At 48.9% G+C, this 18103-nt stretch overlaps 1 protein-coding gene and 1 long non-coding RNA gene across 5 annotated transcripts; both read right to left on the reverse strand.

Moving 5' to 3' along the window:
* Positions 1–1139: 1139 nt before the first annotated feature.
* Positions 1140–5036, reverse strand: C10H1orf210 (chromosome 10 C1orf210 homolog). Of its 4 annotated transcripts, none has more exons than XM_059135330.1 (4): positions 4700–4762; positions 3563–3593; positions 2449–2565; positions 1140–2320 (listed from the first exon to the last, which is right to left on the reverse strand). In XM_059135330.1, exons 3-4 carry the CDS (start codon positions 2465–2467, stop codon positions 2001–2003), a joined length of 339 nt encoding a protein of 112 aa, XP_058991313.1. In that variant the 5' UTR covers positions 2468–2565; positions 3563–3593; positions 4700–4762; the 3' UTR covers positions 1140–2000. The 4 variants fall into 4 exon arrangements, with proteins under 4 accessions (XP_058991313.1, XP_058991312.1, XP_058991314.1 ...); XM_059135329.1 differs by having other exon boundaries at positions 3520–3593; positions 4700–4718; XM_059135331.1 differs by lacking the exons at positions 3563–3593; positions 4700–4762 and adding an exon at positions 4794–5036.
* A 4708-nt stretch (positions 5037–9744) lies between these two features.
* Positions 9745–11615, reverse strand: LOC131808960 (uncharacterized). Its single transcript, XR_009345011.1, has 3 exons — positions 11330–11615; positions 10954–11087; positions 9745–10172 (listed from the first exon to the last, which is right to left on the reverse strand). It is a non-coding gene; the product is annotated as an uncharacterized LOC131808960 (long non-coding RNA).
* Between the last annotated feature and the right edge of the window lie 6488 nt (positions 11616–18103).

Consider the following 18103-nt stretch of genomic DNA (forward strand, 5'->3'; position numbering starts at 1 on the left):
AGATACATGAAAAGATGCTCAATGTCACTCTGGCATCAGGGAAATGCAAATCAAAGCCACAATGAGCTATCCCCTCACACTGGTCAGAACGGCTAGAATAAGAGGATATGCAGGATGGGAGAAAGGGAAATCTCGTGTACCACTGGTGGGGGTGCAAACCGGTGCAGCCATTCTGGAAAACAGTATGGAGGTTCCTGAAAAATCTTAAAAAAGAACTAGCCTACAACCCAGGATTCACACTACTAGGTATTTATTTACCCAAAGAATTCAAAAGGATACATGCACCCCTATGTTTATTGCAGCGTTATTTACAATAGCCAAATTACAGAAGCAGCCCCAGTGTCCATCAACAGATGAATGGAGAAGGAAGAAGTGGTACACACAGACACATACACACACACACAGACACACACACACATACACACACAGGAATACTACTCAGCTCTAAAAAAGAATGAAATCTTGCCATTTGCAATGACATGGATAGATCTAGAGAGTATAATGCTAAGCAAAATAAGTCAGAGAAAGACAAACAGCATAGGATTTCACCCATACGTGGAATTTAACAAATGAACAAACGGGGAAAAAAGAGAAACCAAGAAACAACCCTTAACTACAGAGAGCAAACTGATGGTTACGGGGGGCAGGGCGGGGCAAGGGGACGGGGGGGGGGGGAACTAGGGGGTGGGGATTAAGAGTACACTTGTCATGATGAGCACCAGGTAATGTATGGAATTGTTGAATATCACACACACACACACACACACACACACACACAACTGCCTCCTTTGCCCCAATCTCCCCACCAGCAAGGATGTACCTGCCTTCCTCCTCTTGATCAACTGTTGATAAAGTCTCCCACATCTGACTCCCTCCCTCGCTTTTTTTTTTTTAAGATTTTATTTATTTATTTGACAGAGGGAGCGAGGTCACGGGTAGGCAGAGAGGCAGGCAGAGAGAGAGAGGGGGAAGCAGGCTCCCTGCTGAGCAGAGGGCCCGACGTGGGGCTGGATCCCAGGACCCTGAGATCATGACCTGAGCAGAAGGTGGAGGCTTAAACCACTGAGCCAGCCAGGTGCCCCGACAAGGAACACTTTACCCGCAAGTCCCAATTCAGGAAAATAAAAAATCAGTGACTCTTTTTTACTTTCATTTAAAATGAAAATCAATTTATTACTACCTGTGAAAAATGTCATGTAACCATGTAGATTACTCACTTCATTGAAAAAAATTCAGTAGGAAGGTTGGCACACTGGTTTTCACCCGCTCAACTGTTATCATTCCAGCACACCAGAAATGCTGGCAGGTAGACGGGCCAGAGGGGCTCTGTTGGCCAGGGATTTTCATCACTGTCAAAGAGGATTTCTTTTTAATAGTTATTTATTTATTTGAGAGAGAGGGAGAGAGAGCACAGGCGCACTGTGAAAGCGGGGTGGGGGAGGGCAGAGAGGGACAGACGGAGAAAGAGAATCCTCAGCAGGGAGCCCGGTGTAGGGCTCAATCCCAGGACCCTGAGATCATGACCTGAGCCGAAATCAAGAGCCAGCCGCTCCACCAAGTGAGTCCCCCTCCGGGTGCCCTCTGTCACAGAGGATTTGAGAGAACAGAAGGGCAGTGTAGGCCCGGGAGAGCATGTGAGGAAAAAGCGCATGGAAAAACACCATGTGGGAGAACAGAAATAACAAATAATTCGTTTAGTAGGGAGTGAAGTTGGGAAAGGCAAGAAAGGGAATCAAGAGGTCGAAAGAGGCCTTATTTCCCAGGTCAGGCCCTTGTGGTTGTCCTGAGAACAGCAGGGAGCCATTGAGGGTTACAGAGCAAGAGAAGGTTTGTCACTTTAGTAGCCAGTGTCAGGGTAAGAAGGGATGCTCTACCCCTGGTTCGCCCTGAAGCCCTAGATACCTCTGTCCCTGAGCCTCACAGTCCTCGTGGAGTCTCCATTATCCTTACATTGTCAGGTATGGGCACGGGGTTAGGGTGGGGTGTCCGGAGATGGGGACTCAGAAGGATAAGTTGTCCCTGCTACCCTCGGTCCCCAGCCCGCCAACCCCGGGCTGAATGTAATTGTCCTCGATGAAGCCATCATCATCCTCTTCAGCCACCTCCGGGCAGATCCCCTTCCCTGTCCTGGGCAGCGGGCGGTGCTGGTAGCTGGCACGGTATTTGCGGCAGACGTGGCATTTGGCAGCAAGTGCGATGAGGAGAGAGAGGACCACGGCCCCCAGCACAACCCCTACCAGCACGGGCCATGCCCGGGCCCCAGTGCCCACTTCAGGGGACATGGACGATGCTGTTGGGAGCTCTGAGGGCTCCACAGTGGCTGCAGAGGAAGGGACAGCATTATGGATGGGGACCCCAGCTGGGTTCCCTGGGGAAACCGAAAGGTGTGGGGCAGGGTCCTTCTCCCAACCTCTCCCCACTGCCCTGGCCTCCTTCCCACTCACTCACTTTGGTTTGTCTCACGCATGGAGGGGCCTCAAGACACCGGTGAGCCTCGGCTTCTGCCAGAAAAGATCGAGCTCCAAGGAAACCCCCAGATGCCAGGCAGCCCCAGAGGCCAGAGTCCTAGAACATACACACACAAGAGGGTGTCCGGGGAGCACAGGTGCTCGTTCTCAGGCAGACGCACAGCCATGTGAGGGCACTGCACAATCTCTGGACACCGGACAGTTGGCCGCAACCAGCTGTGCACAAAAAAGAGAAAGAGCTGCACACCTAGAAATTGGCTCTCTGTAAGGGAAAGCTGCAGGGTCCGGCTCTGCAAGCCTCAGAAAAAAATCAATGCGGGAACTTACTCAATGTTACGTCTGATTCAAGCTCCGGACAATGTGCTCACAGAACCCTGTAAATGTGGGTATAAACAGGATCCCCTCTCTGTAGATGAGGAGTCTGAGGCCCAGAAGGGTGAACTAACTCAGTCAATGTCCCAGGACTTGAACCCAGATCTCTGAAACCAAGGTCCAGAGTCTAGTCTGCTATACCACTTGGATGGGAAAGGGGGGCAGAGGCGGTTCTGGCTCCCAGGGGTTGGACAACAGCAATTGCTTAGAGCTGATGAACCAAAGTAGAGACCACATGTGGAGGAGAGTGCCAGTCCCTGCCCAGTCAGGGGACCCCACTCCTCAGTCAGGAGCTCCTGCTACCCAACCTTGACCCTCTTAGCTCTTCAGACACATCCCTTGTCCATTGGCCTCCATTTGCCCCCAAGGGAGGCAGTATTCAGGGAGTAGCCAAATGCAGATCACCTGGATCAGGAAATGATCCAGATAAGAACTACTAGGGCTATTATATATTAACTTGTAATTAAATAAATGTTTTAAAATAAGAAAAAAAAAAGAACTACTAGGGCTGGGGAGGAGCGAGAGGAGGAGCACCTGAATTAAGGGAGGATCTGGAGGAAGATCACCTAGGCCTGGGAACACTCAGCAGGAGGAGCACCTGAGTCAGAGGAATGTCTGGGGGAGCAACACCTGAATCTGAGGAGTATCTAGAGGAAGAGCACCTAGGTTAGGGAAGTACCTGTCAGAGGAACAGCTAGGGCTGCAGATTATCAGAGGAGTACCTGGGGAGGAGTATCCAAGCCAGGAAAGCACCTAGGAGAATAGCGTCTAGTTTAGGGGAGTACCTCCCATGTTTTTTAATAACCTTCCTGAAACCCTCCCTCATCTCCTCCAACCTGTGACCAAGACTCATGAGTTCTTCTTGGAACTAAACATCTCTGGAATGGCTCTGCCCCTCCCCTGCACCCCACCACCACTGCCCTAGTCCAAGCCACCTTCATCTACGGGACCTCCTAATCCATCTTGCCCTGCCTCCAGTCCATTCCCCAGAGGCATGAGCCTTAAAGCCCAAATCTGACCCCATCACTCCCCAACTCTTAAACATCCTTCTACCGTTCCCCAAGCCCTCGGGGCTACATGAAGATTCTCAGCCTTTTCTCCCAGGCTCCAGAATCCAGCACATGGCCCTTGGGCCAAACTAGCCCTCTTGTCCACAGTTCCCTCCCCCATGCTATACACACACACACACCTCACCTCCCTCTTGTTGCCCAGCCATCCCATCCCTCCAGGCCAAATCAGACCACACCCTCCTGTGAGACTGTCCCAGGAACCCCTTGGAGGACCCCTTCCCTGCCCTACGCAGTCAACTACCCAGCAGAAGTGGCCAGTTACTAGATGGGCAGCTGCCTGGGGCCAAGGACCAGTCTGGTTCATGGGTGGCCTGGTGCTAACGGAGAGTTGGTGCTCAGCTAGTGGAGAGATGATGCTCAGCTGCTCAGTGCGGGTAGGAGAAGAAGAAGGGGGAGCTGGAGAGTGAAGCGGGGCGTCAGAAAGGAGGGCTCAATCACTCATTCTCTCACTGGGTGCCTATTCTGGGCCCCACCATAGGCACTGGATCTTCAGGAAATCAGATTTTAAATGGAAATGAATTGTATTCAAATGGATATCTCTAAAATTTCACTCCTACTCTTTTCCTGCCTGCCCTGCCCCTGTGACTCCTCAAGGACACACACACACCCACAGGCTGTCACCCTACCCCACATGTCACATCTCTTCCTTCCACAAACACACAGTCTCTGATCTCACAGACGTACACACTCCACCCTGGTTTGGGGCTCCTTTTAAAACTCCCAGGAGCCCTCAGAGATCTGTGGGATCCCCCTCCCAGGCCCCCCAAAGTCTTCCCCTCTGCTCCCCACCTGTAGGAACTGTGCAGAGTCCAAGGAGGAAGCTTCCGGCTGGGGCGGGCAGAACGCAGACAGGTGGGTGGGCCGGAGCTGCCACCTGACTCACCTGGCGACGCGGCCGGCAGGCGGGGCCTAATCCTCAGGTGAGGGCGGAGGGCCAGGCTGCAGGAGAAGCCTCCAATCCGGAGGTTTACTCTTCTGGCTCAGCTTTTGCAGGGAACCTTCTGGCTCAGGCCCCACCCCCACCCTCTGCGCCCGGTGAGAAGTCGGGGGAGGGGGAGGCGTGTTCCTGGGATCCAGAGGGGGCGTTCAACAGGCTCTGGAAGGAGCAGGCAGGCAGGCATCTCAGCGGAGCGACTGCTCAGGTCGACGGCCCCATAAGCTAGTGTGTTTCCCATGACCTGTACAAAGTCTAGAGTGGAAGGGGGAGTTTTGCAGGCCCGGTAAGGCAGTGGGACGGAACTGGAGGGGAGAGGGAGGGAGTTCCTCCCTGCAAACCCACAGGCACCGAGGACACTCAGAATGGCCTGCAAAAATGTTTGTGAGCAGACGCTGGGGGGCTGGGGGTAGGGGGTGCGGAATGTTGAGGTCAATGGAAAATGTACCGGTGCCCTTGGGGTTTACTTGTGTGCCTAGGTGTGCATCAGGATAGAGGCTTCTAGCCCTGTCATCTGGATCTGGATCTCGAGGATCCTGGGAGCCCACAGAGCCAGCTCTGAACCTTTCCCTCTTGCCTTCCTCCTCATCCCCAGACCTAGCGCCTTCTTGTCCTTTAAGACCTAGCTCAGAGTCACCTTCCCGAGCATTAGGTCTGGGCAGACTAGTCCTGCCTTCTCCCTGCAAGCCCCACTTTCTTGCCCAGGGCACCCTGGGTGCTGCCTCCCAGGAGCTTTCCTGGTGCTCCACCGCCCTCCGCCACCACCCATCCCCCGTCCTGATCCTGACAGCAGGGTTCCTGGCCCCTGACACTGGGCAGATTCTCAATAAATATTGAAAGGAGGAAGAGTACAAACGAGGAAGTCCCAGGGAACCACGGGGCACAGCCAGAGCAAGGGCTGCCCCTAGGGTGTGTCAGTGGGACCCCGGGACAACCAAGTGGAGGTCAGTTCCTGCAGGACTTTGAATGTCTTAGCTTGGAGTTGAATTCCTGCTGCCAGTGGCCCCTTCTAGAACTCTCCTGCCTGGTCCGTCATCTGCCTGGGCACACTGCGCCAGCCACACCAGACTGTTCTCTATTCCTCCGACCCATACGGTCTTCCCCGCCAGGCTTTGCTTGGGCTCTTTCTGGGACCCCAACCCCGCCCTCCAGCCCCTACCCCTACGCGTCATCTCCCACCTGGCTGATTTTTTTTTTTTAAGATTTTATTTATTTATTGGACAGAGAGAGATCCCAAGTAGGCAGAGAGGCAGGCAGAGAGAGAAAGGAGGAAGCAGGCTCCACGCTGAGCAGAGGGCTCGATGCGGGGACTCAATGCCAGGACCCTGAGATCATGACCTGAGCCACTCAGGCGCCCCCTGGCTGATTATTCTTGCCAGACCAACTCATGGCTCAGGCGCCAGCTCCAGTGCCTCTCTATCTAAAGGGGCCTTCCCTGACATGCCCTTGTCTGGGTCCCTACCCACCTCCTCTGTGCCCCACAGACACTGGCCCTTCTCCCAGCTAGCCCTGACTGCACAGTATTGTGTTTTTCTCTTCATCTGGCACAGTCCTCTATGAGCCAGTAAACTCTGGGAGAAGGGTCTGTGTCTGTCTTATTCCTCTCCACATCCCCAATATCTAAAGTGGCCGTAATAGATGCTTCTGAAATAAATGAATGAGAGGAAACTGAATAGTATCCCAGATGGGGCAGTAAGGAATCAAGGAAGGTCTGGGATCTTGCCCTTGAATCAAGAGCATCATCATAAGATTCAAAAGCTATTCACTGAACACCTACCAGTCCCCAAGTGGAACCTACCGTTCCCAGGCGCTGTGCTGGTTCTTTTTTTAATTGAGGTATTCATATAGCATAACTCATGATTCATGTAAGAAATTCACCATTTTAGCCACTTTTCAGGGCACGGTTCAGTGGCATTTGGAACGTTGTACAAGCATCCCTCTATCTAGTCTAAAACACTTGCATCAGGGCGCCTGGGTGGCTCAGTGGGTTGAGCCGCTGCCTTCGGCTCAGGTCATGGTCTCAGGGTCCTGGGATCAAGTCCCGCATCGGGCTCTCTGCTCGGCAGGGGGCCTGCTTCCCTTCCTCTCTCTCTGCTTGCCTCTCTGCCTACTTGTGATTTCTCTCTGTCAAATAAATAAATAAAATCTTTTTAAAAAATTTAAAAAAAAAAAAAAAAAACACTTGCATCAGACCAGAAGAGCACCTCACCCTATTAAGTAGTCATTCCCCATTTCCTCATCCCTCCAGCCTCCAACAACCACTAATCTGCTTTTTGTCTCTGTGGATTTGCCTATACTGGGTATTTCATAAAAATCTAATCATATTTGTGCCAGATTTTTTATGAACGATTTCATTTAAATTTCCTAACTATACTATGAACTAGATGTTAGTTATCCCTTTGACAGATGATGAAAATAAGGCCCTGAGAAGGTATTTTGCATGAAGTTCCACAGAAGAAAACAAGTAAAGGTCTGCACATCCATCAGTAATTTATTCAATGAATATTTATTTTTTATTGTTACTTTTAAGATTTTATTTATTTATTTGACAGAGAGAGACAGCACAAGTGGGGTAGTAAAGACAGAGCGAGAGGGAGAGGGAGAAGCAGGCTCCCTGCAGAGCAGGGGAAGCCTGATATGGGACTCGATCCCAGGATTCTGGAATCATGACCTGATCTGAAGGCTCACTTAACCAACTGAGCCACCCAGGCACCTTCAATGAATATTTATTGAATGCCTGTCACAGAGCCACTACCAGCCCATACAACACAAATTGCAGAACAGCAGAAGGCAACCTGCTGGATGGCCCCAGTGCATGGAAAGCAGGGAACAGGCTAGATGTCAGCACCTGCTCCTCAGCCAGGAACTCTGATGCAGTGAACAACCCTTACAACCCTCCATGGCAACCATGGCATGCCCTGGCAACCATGTGACAAGCTCAGTGCTAGCACTGGGGACAGAGTTCCCACCACCATTCAGCTTTCCTTCTGGTTAGGAAGGCAGACAATACACAAGTCAAGAAATAGATAAGATTAGTTCAGATACTGAGTGCTATGAAAAGGAAAATAGCTTCATGTGATAGAGACTTGTACAGGTGGCTGTTACTCTACATCAGATAGTCAAAAAAAAAAAAAAAAAGAAAGAAAAAGAAAAAGACGGGACTCACAGAAGAAGGAATGTTTGAGTTGAGATCTGACTAAAAGTAGGATAGCAATCATGCCAGTATCTGGGGGAAGAACATTCCAGAAAGAGGGAACAGCCAGAACAAAGACCAATAGGTGGGAACATGTTGGCTCATACAAGCAACAGAAAAGAGGCTAGCTGAAGGGAGCACAGTGGGGAGAATGGAAGGGGCTATGTGGGGCCAACTCATGTCGGGCCTTATCCTTCCTTCTGTCAGTGAGAGGGGCTGACCTTCTTTCCCAGGTCAGTTGGGAGGCTGTGGCTATCATTCACGAGAGAGGGAATGTGGCATCAGAGTAGTCAGGTGGAAAAGGGGAGAAGGGCTCAGACTCTTCAGGTATGTTCTGAAGGTAAAGCCCATGTAATTTTCTGATGGGGTGTGGGGTTTGAGGAAGCAAAAAAAAGAACCAAGAATCCCTCCTGAGTTTTGAGTGAGCAGCTAGTGGGATGGAGTCGTCATTTACTGAAATGCAAAGACTCTGAAAGGGGAAGATCTGGCAGGGCAGTCAGGACCTCAGTTGTGGGCACGCTGGCCGTGAGATGCCCATGAAACATCCAGGTAACATCCTAAGTACGCACTACCAGGAACTAGCCTGAATGCGGCAGGAAGGGAAGAGTTAGACATGTAAGTTTGAGAACCAGCACCATGTGGACGATTTTTAAAGCCAGCCATCTAGATGAGATGCCCCAAAGGAAACGTGGAAAGAGAGGAGGGCCGAGCCTTCAAGCTTGCCAGGAGCAGAGGCTGGGGAGGGGAGGAGACGCAGGAAAGAAGCCTAGGACTGGCCAGCGTGGTAGGAGGCCGACACCCCAGAGAGGTGTCCCGGAGGCCAGAGAAGCAAGCGTTTCAAGGGTGAGGGCTCAGTTAGCTATGGCCGATGCTGACCGGAGGTCAGCCCAGCTACGGACTGAGAATTGACTTTGAAATTGGCCATGTGGAGGTCCCTGGCAGCCGTGACAAGAGCAGTTCCACAGTGCGGTGGGGACAAATGCCCAACGGGGCATGGCGTATGATGCATGAGCCATGCACAAGCTGGGAGCAGAGGAAGTAAAGGCAACTCTGCCAAGGGATTTTGCTGTAAAGGAGTAAAAGGAGCAGAAGGGCATACTCTAGAAGAAGGTGTGGGGCCCAGGGAGGATTTTTTTTTGTTTTTTTAAAGGTTAGGAGACTTTAGACTGTCTGTGTCTGCTGTTAGGAATAATCCAGGAGAGACAGGAAACTGATGACACAAAGAGAGAAGAGACAATGGGAGTGTGAGTCCTTAGGCATCAACGGGGGGTGGAGTCAAGGTGGAGGGTTGGCACTGGCCGGGAGCAGGGAGACTCCCTCTGACGAAAGTGGAGTGCACAGGTGAAATGATAGGGAGCCTTAGGGAGTTTTCTTCTGGTGGCTTCTGTTTTTCCAGAGAAACAGGAAGCAATGTCATCAGCTCATGATGAAGAGTGGGGGGTGGAGGGTGTTGGTACTGGGATTCTAGAAGATGTAAATTCCTCATCCTGGGGTTTGGGAGAGAGAATCGTTGGGTCAGGATTGCGGATTTGTCCAGCAAATCTGATACAGCCAGAGAGGGGCAAGGGAACTGAGCTGTGGGCAACAGAGGTGTTGCCCTGCTGGCCCATGCAATCTGGGCCAGGAGGATGTGAGGGAGGTGTGAGGGGTCCCAAAAAAAAAGTGGTGGGATGGACAAATTTTAGAGCCATTGCTAGTTGTGCCAGAGAGAGTAGGTTGAAAAAATAGGAGGTAGTCAGCAGCAGACTGTGCCAAATGGAAATAGAGGTTATCCAGAGGATGCTGTTCTTCATACAGACATGCCCTCCAATATGAACCATGGGGTGGTCCTGAGATGGGCGTCTATGGACCGATGATGGTCTTACTATGCCCTGAAGTACGTTAATTCCACCTGCTAATCAGAGAACTGAAGAAACCCCGCTAATAACTCTATGAGTAAATGGAAGAGACGGGATTCGAACCCGGCTCTTCTGACTCTAAGTCCAGCACCTGTCCAGTTATATCCCAGCTAGATCCCTCTTCTGTCAGTAAAACTTACCATCGAGGGAGTTCCATTCCTTACAATCATTTGCAGTGACAGACAACAGTCCCTTCAAAGATTGGATTGTATCTCCCAAAGGAAATGGAGAGTGCTGCTAATAGAAGAACAGGGAATGGATGCTGAGGAAGCAAAGAACAAGGTGTCCTGCTCCCCATCTTACACCCACTCCCTTCTCCATGTGACCTAGTCCCTCCCTGGGCTCATCCCGGGGGTCTTAGCCTCGGGGTGGTTGCGGTCCCCTTTGGAGAAGCTGATGCGAGCAGGAAGATGCTAGTGAGCACAGTTACAAACACGCTCATGGGTCTGCATGGAGTAGGTGCTCACTAAACACTCATCATGAGGATGAATCCTTGGAAGTTCGGGGGCTCACCTGCTCTTCCCAGGAGAAGAACTGGTGTTAACCCTTCACACTCTGTATGCAGGAAGCTCTATTTTGTTGTAAACAGGTGGACCCTTGAAATAGGTAGAGGACCCCTTCTTCTTGCAAGCCACTGGAGGGTGGCCTGTCCCTGGAGGCTGGCCCTGTCCCCACTCCTGGTCTGCCAGCACTGACCTCCTGGACATGCCCCAGCATTCGGAGCGTCCCTGAAGTGGCCCCAGTGGGCAATGGTCTCGAAGCTCAGTGAAACAAATCCTCTTACCTCATCGTCACCAAAAGTCACACTTCACTGAGGTAAGCTCGAAGGATTTATCCCAGTGGAGCTTCCCAGACCCAGACCTGAGACTAGGGAAACATTGGAGATGGAAGCTTCCAGTCCTTCCTCAAGGAGGAAAAACCTGTCCAGGGCCACAGAATTCCAAGAAGCCCTGAAGGAAGCGCTTACCAAGCTTCTTCTAGCCCCAACCACACCACCCTGAAACTCCAGTATGATTACCTCAGACGGTTGCCACATCAGTCCAACATCCGGGTTCCTGGGACAACTTCTTCCCAAGCTGCCAGCTCCATCTTGCCACATTGGATATGAGATAGCGGTCTGAGGCCCCCCATGATCAGTTATCTCTGGAGTAACTGGACCAGGAGGACGGAGCTCAGCAGACCTGGCAGGGGATGACTCCACCCTCTCCCGAGGGATGACATGCCCAGGCAAGTGGCCAAGGGGCAGACCAGCTAGACAGAGTGACCCCATCATGCTGCCCCACCCAGCCCTGCCTCCCCAGGTCCCATGCAAGGGGAGCAGTCGTCTCTCCCACATTCTTGCTTTCTCACAGGGCTCTGGTAATAAAGGGGAAAGGGGAAAAGTTGGTGCCCACCTGTGAGTCCCTGGGTGTGTTGGGGCCATTCCCGTGTGGAAATCTTCTGGTGGCAGGTGCCACTTACGGCTGAAAGGAGGCTTGTCCCCCATGGGGGCAGGGAACCTGGTGTTGTTGTACTAGCATCCGTTCCTCAGGGCGGTGGCCAGGATGGTGCTGGCAAAGCACCAGAGTGCCTCCAGGAGAAAAGTGTCTCAAGAAGAGTGGGAGTTGAGGCCCTGCCTTCAGACGTTTCCGTGTCATCGCTGTGTCACCAGCAATGGGTCACGGAGCTCATGGATTTGTGCTGTCATTACCATTTCTCCTCAAGCAATCTTTGAAGTGAGATTGAACAAGTGGGAAGCACCCCTTTTGCCACCCCCCCACCCAGGGTTGTGGATTCTGCCCTAATGTGTGGCTGTGGCCTCTGGTGGCCGCTTTCTCTCATCAAATGTGCTTTGTATTCTTTTTTTTTTTTTTTTTTTTTTTTTTTAAAGATTTTATTTATTTATTTGACAGAAATCACAAGTAGACGGAGAGGCAGGCAGAGAGAGAGAGAGGGAACAGGCTCCCTGCTGAGCAGAGAGCCCGATGCGGGACTCGATCCCAGGATCCTGAGATCATGACCTGAGCCGAAGGCAGAGGCTTAACCCACTGAGCCACCCAGGCGCCCCTGTGCTTTGTATTCTAAGGAGGCCTGCTATTGTTTGAGGCAGAAGGACAATGAGTCATTTGTGTTGCATGCTATTGGTTCTAGGATTTCAGGGTGGCAGGGGTGAAGCAAGGTCCCCGTGGGCCTCCAAGGCCAGACACCCTGAAAAGTCGTGCCTGCCCATCTTTATTGGGCCCCCACACGACCGTAACCCAGCTGCCTGTAAGAAGCTTGCATGTCCTCACCTGTAAGATGCAGAAAATAATAACGAAACGTACCTCAAAGGCAGAGAGCCCATGAGAAGTCATCAGCACCCTTTCCCAGTACCTGTAACTATTCCGCAACTGTTAGTCACGGTGATGGATGTTCGTTCTACGCCAGGCTCTCCTGCTTGTGTTACTGGGTCGTTTTCATTCCGACCAGGGTCAATAAACACCTGTTATGTTTGAAGAAAGTCCTGAGCTTGGAACTGTCTGAACCCTCCATGGGGTGTTCATTCCAGCTTCTGGCCTCATAGCGTTTCTCAGGGCCAAATGGCCTTTGTCGAGCAGTTTGCATGAAAGGGACTTCATTCAAAGCCTTGTCGGATGAACTGGGGCTTCCTTTAAATAAGGGCTTGTTTTCAGAGCTTTCTTTCTCCAACAAGGAGAAAGAATACAATGGATCCCAAGTAATCTGCAGTCCTCATCACAGCTTGTCACAAACACCTGGCACATCTTTTCAGCCCAGGGTGAAAACACACACACTCACCCACTAATTCCGGGGGCAGAGCCTCAGCCTGATGTTCCAGAAACATCTGCTGACAGACTTCCTTTCAAATACAGTTATTTCCTAGAAGAAGAGCAAAAACAGGTTTTGACTCGACAGTATGACTTTAGTTGCTGTTGAGTGTTAAGTGAAGGGACTCTTGTTAATCAACAGCTGACCTAAAAAAAATCTTAGAAGAATCACTTTTTTTTTTTTTTACCTTCTTGGCGTATCAACATGAAGAGTGATTTGCTGGTAAAATTAAAGTCGGGGTAAGGGGCGTGTAGGAATTGGGTGAACGTGTCGCTTATTTCAGCCAAAAGAAAACTTCATCCATTCCGTAGGCAACATTTCACGTGGTTTTTCAAAAAGCAATTGTGACCAAGAGGAGAGAGAGAGATAAAACACTTCTGGAATATATAAAGACACCAGCATTGGGGGTTGCCCAAAACAAAGAAATATCTTAAATACTTTTCAGAATATTCTAGGAGCCAATGCACAAGGGCATGCTTTAGGAGAAGACAGGAATGTAATGGGGAGGGGAATATTGGGACCACCCATCTCCTTAGCATCAGTGAGGAAAACAAAGCCCAGCATTCAGCTTCACATACTGACTTTCCACAGCTTGTATATAACAGCTTATTGAGATCCAAGAAGCAAAGATGGAACTCTCACTCTGTTTATTTTGGAAAAATAATTGCATGGACACCCAGGTAATCCACCCGCGCCTGGCAGGTTTCCTTGGGAGGAGTCTCTATGACTTAGCAGAGGACTGATCTGACCATTCCTATGGCCTTCATGTCAATTGTGAGGGGCATCTTGGAGAGATTTATGTTCTTCACCATCCACGGACCCAGCCCTAAATTTTACCAGTAACTTTTTGAGCATAATTCGCATAACCCAGAGCGGTCTCAATTCCACCATTTCTGCCAGAAGACCGGGAACTTGTATACATAAAACATTAAGTTGAATTTTCAAAGGAACCTGTGGCATGTTTCCACACATATTTACATGCACTCTAAAACCCTCAGAGCAGTTTAAGAAGCCACATGGAACACCCTGGAAGACCACTGAAGGGGCATAAATCAGTGTGTGGTCTCAGTGACCTGTTGGGGCACGGGAGGCTGATGGGCCTTGGAGGGTTGGGTTTTTCTGTCCCCCTTGAACATGAGGGTCACTTGGACAACAGTGGGCCCAACCCATTGGGGATGACCATAAGAAATGGGCCCTTACTCTCCTAAACTAAAAGTCAAGACAATAAGGCTTTATTTATTTTATTGGTGAGCAGCTGACCACTCCCTTCTAAGTGGTACTTAAGACCACAGCCAGACCTTCACACTCGGGAGTTGTCTCATGTGTCACAGAATGCTTTTTGCCTTTTCTCAAATCAAGGAAATAAATTAAAGAACTGGGACTCCTTTTATGTCACATGCCTTGTATTTTATTCTCAAATATGAGTCAGAGATCAGAAAAATAGAAAAGGTGGACAGTTACAGTTCTCACTCCCAGCCCCTTGGCTCCCAACTGTCTTATTCCTCTCACCCCGAGGACTGACTTTTATGAACTTCTGGTGCATCTTTCCAGTTCCTCTATGCAAATACGAGCACTATGAATATACATATATATTTTCTTCTTTCCTCCTCAAAAGCCAACATACTGCACACGCTGTTCTGCATCTTGTTTTTTTTTTTTTCACTAATTAGTGTGTCTTGGAAAACCTTATATAGACTTAAAGAGTTTCTTCAACCATTTTTACAGCTGCAGAATATTCCGTCATGTGGCTATCTCAAAATTTATTGGAGCAGTCCCATGTTGACTGACACTTGGGTCTTTCCCAATCTTTCGCCATTACATAGAGTACTGCAAGGATGATTTCCCAAGAATGTGAGTGGGAGAGTCAACATGTTTGTGGTTTTGACAGTAATTCCCAAATCCCTCTCCGTGGGAGCTAAACCAGCATGTATTATTACATGTGAACATACCTCTTTCCCCACAGCCTCATCAAGACTGTGTTTCTGCCAAGTTGATGGATGAAAATGGTACTCAGGAAGAGTTTTACTTTGAATTATTCTTACGATAAGTAAGACCAGGCACATTTTCATATATTTTTTTTAAAGATTTTATTTATTTATTTGACAGAGAGAGATCACAAGTAGGCAGAGAGGCAGGCAGAGAGAAGGAGGAAGCAGGCTCCCTGCTGAGCAGAGAGCCCGATGCGGCAGGACTCGATCCCAGGGCCCTGAGATCGTGACCTGAGCCGAAGGCAGCGGCTTAACCCACTGAGCCACCCAGGCGCCCCACATTTTCATATTTTAAAGGACTATTTGTATTTACTTTCCTATAAACTGTTTGTAATCATGGAATTGTGTGTTAACATAGTATCTTTTTTATAGTCTTTACCCATATATCTATTGGATTTTATGTGTTTTTATTGATTTCTAATCTGTAATATGAGTTACGGTTTTTTTTTTTTTTTAAGATTTATTTGTTTCAGAGAGAGAATGAGCAAGGTAGGGACAGGCGGGGAGGTACAGAGACAGAGGGAGACAAGCAGACTCCCCGCTGAACAGGGAGCCCAACCCGGTGCTCTCGATCCCAGGACCCTGAGATCATGACCTAAGCCAAAGGCAGAGACTTCAAACCACTGAGCCACCCAGGCACCCCTGGCATTTATCTGGATATATAACGTATAGATCCAACTTCATATTTTTATAGACAGCTGCGATTTGTTGTAACACCATTTATTAAAAAGACCAACTTTTCCTACTGATTTGAAATACCACTTTAAAAAAAAAAAGATTTTATTTATGTATTTGACAGAGATCACAAGTAGGCAAAGAACAGGCACAGAGAGAGAGGGGGAAGCAGGCTCCTCGCCAAGCAGAGAGCCTGATGTGGGGCTCGATCCCAGGATGTTGAGATCATGACCTGAGCCGAAGGCAGAGGCTTAACCCTCTGAGCCACCCAGGTGCCCCTGAAATACACTTTTCTTTTTTTTTTAAAGTTTTTTTTTAAAGATTTTTTTATTTATTTATCAGAGAGAGAGAGGGGGAGAGAGCGAGCACAGGCAGACAGAATGGCAGGCAGAGGCAGAGGGAGAAGCAGGCTCCCTGCCGAGCAAGGAGCCCGATATGGGATCCCAGGACGCTGGGATCATGACCTGAGCCGAAGGCAGCCGCTTAACCAACTGAGCCACCCAGGCGTCCCTGAAATACCACTTTTTATCTATGCTAATTTCCTGTATGTATTTGGGTCCACTTCTGGATTTTCCCTTCCGTTGGTCTATGTGTGGGCCAGTTCCATGTTGTTTTAATTACTGAGACTTTACATGTAATATGTTTTATGTTCTGGCAAATATTGCTGTGAAGTAAACCAACCCAAAACTTAGTCATTTCAAATAAAATCCTTGTGTTCCATCTCCCAGTCTCTGTTAGTCAGGAATTCAAGAAAGTCTTGGCTGGGTGGTTTTGGCTCATTGGGTTATCAGACAGTAAGTACAATTGGGGAAATGTTGGAGGGGAAGAGCTGGAGCAGCTGGGGGCTGGCCTACCATCTTTTTGTCATCATGAAGCTTCAAGATTTCTCTATGTGCTCTCTCGACATGCACTAGCTTGGGCTTCCGCACAGCATGGCAGCTTCAGAGAGGTGGGACTGTTTACATCGTGGCTCAGAGTGATGGTGTAGGCACTTTCAGGACCTAGAAGCTGCCTACCCTTTCTCACCCACGTAGCATCACATCCTCTGCGTTTGTTTGACTGCAAGTGATTCAATCCCCTCCAAAGCCAAGGAGAGGAAACATGACCTCACCTCCCGGTGGGGCAAATGTCAAGGTCACATTGTAAGAAAAAACATTTTTTTTGCAATGTAAAACTGGAACTGGAGATACTGTTGTGGCCAATTTGGGAAAGACAATCTGATAGGGCAGGAACACCCTTCATCCCTCTTCGATCTCGGAGTTTTCCTGACTATTCTTACCAGCAGGGGTCTTTTGAGTAACCTTTTTAGAAATCTGGTACTTGAGGTGAATTCACTGAAAATCATGTGTCAACCTTTTATCATTTTCATAAAGTACATTTAGTTCTAATTATGGTCAAGCTCTCCCTACCAGATGTGATCTGTTTCTGAAAAACTTGCTTTTAAAAAATCAAACAATTGGGATGAATGTTGGGTTTCGCAAGGGAGAGGGTGGTTCTAAGGTAAAAAGCACTGTCCTTGACCCATATAGAAATGGATTAAAGTTGGAGACATCCGGGGCGCCTGGGTGGCTTAGTGGGTTAAAGCCTCTGCTTTCAGCTCAGGTCATGATCTCCAGGTTCTGGGATCGAGCCCCACATTGGGCTCTCTGCTCAGCAGGGAGCCTGCCTTCCCCTTCTCTCTCTGCCTGCCTCTCTGCCTACTTGTGATTTCTGTCTGTCAAATAAATAAATAAAATCTTTAAAAAAAATAAAGTTGGAGATATCTTACGAATTCATGTTTAGCTTAATATAAATACAAATCGTTAAATATAGAAACACTTAGGTACCAGTCGGCATAAACATGTATATGTCCTTACACTGTCTGCTGGGAGGGCCTAGGAGCGATACCCCAGCTGCAATGAACATACCTGGCACCCAGCTTCTGGTTTCTAATGCCAGTCTCAAATAAAAGAAGGCACAGTGCCTCAGAAATGGCTGATTCTAGGACTAGACCACAGAATATACAAGATGAACCTGGAGCATCTTGTTTGTGCCAGGAAGTTAGAAGTACTGAAGCACAACACACAGACAGCAACAATGACAAAACCCTACATTGGTGGAGATATGTCAAAGGAATGGAGGAGCCAACTGAAAGCTCTCCCAATGACCAAAGATAGAACAAGCAATAAAATAAAGTAGCATTGGATTATAAGCCAAAGCATGAAAGAAATACCGATGAATCCATCGTGATATAAATAAATGCTTAACTAGATAAATAAGTGGAGGAGAAGAGGGACATATCTCCATTTCAGAAGAATTCTGAATAACTTATGGTAAGTTTCAAGGAGGGGGAGCGCAAGTCTGCCCTCCTTAAGTGAGGGCTATGCATAGGGACCTCAGAGGGGACAGCAGAAAGTCAGGAAAGAATAGTGACATTATAGTGGAAAAACCTGATCATTACCACCTCAGTTAGGTGGTCAGGGTCAATATCAACAGTGAAAAACATGTTGATAGTCTGTAGCTGTGGTATGATGGGATGAGAATAGCAGTTGACCTCTGTGGTCTTGTTCCCCAAAACCTGTAACCCCACCTAATCATGAGAAAAACATCTATAGACAAATTCCTATAATAGAACATCCTACAGAATACTTGATCAGTACAGCTCAAAATTGTCAAGATCACCAAAAACAAGAAGTTGGAGAAACTGTCATGCTAAAGAAA

The sequence above is a fragment of the Mustela lutreola genome, chromosome 10, assembly GCF_030435805.1.
Source record: "Mustela lutreola isolate mMusLut2 chromosome 10, mMusLut2.pri, whole genome shotgun sequence".
Lineage (NCBI taxonomy): Eukaryota > Metazoa > Chordata > Mammalia > Carnivora > Mustelidae > Mustela > Mustela lutreola.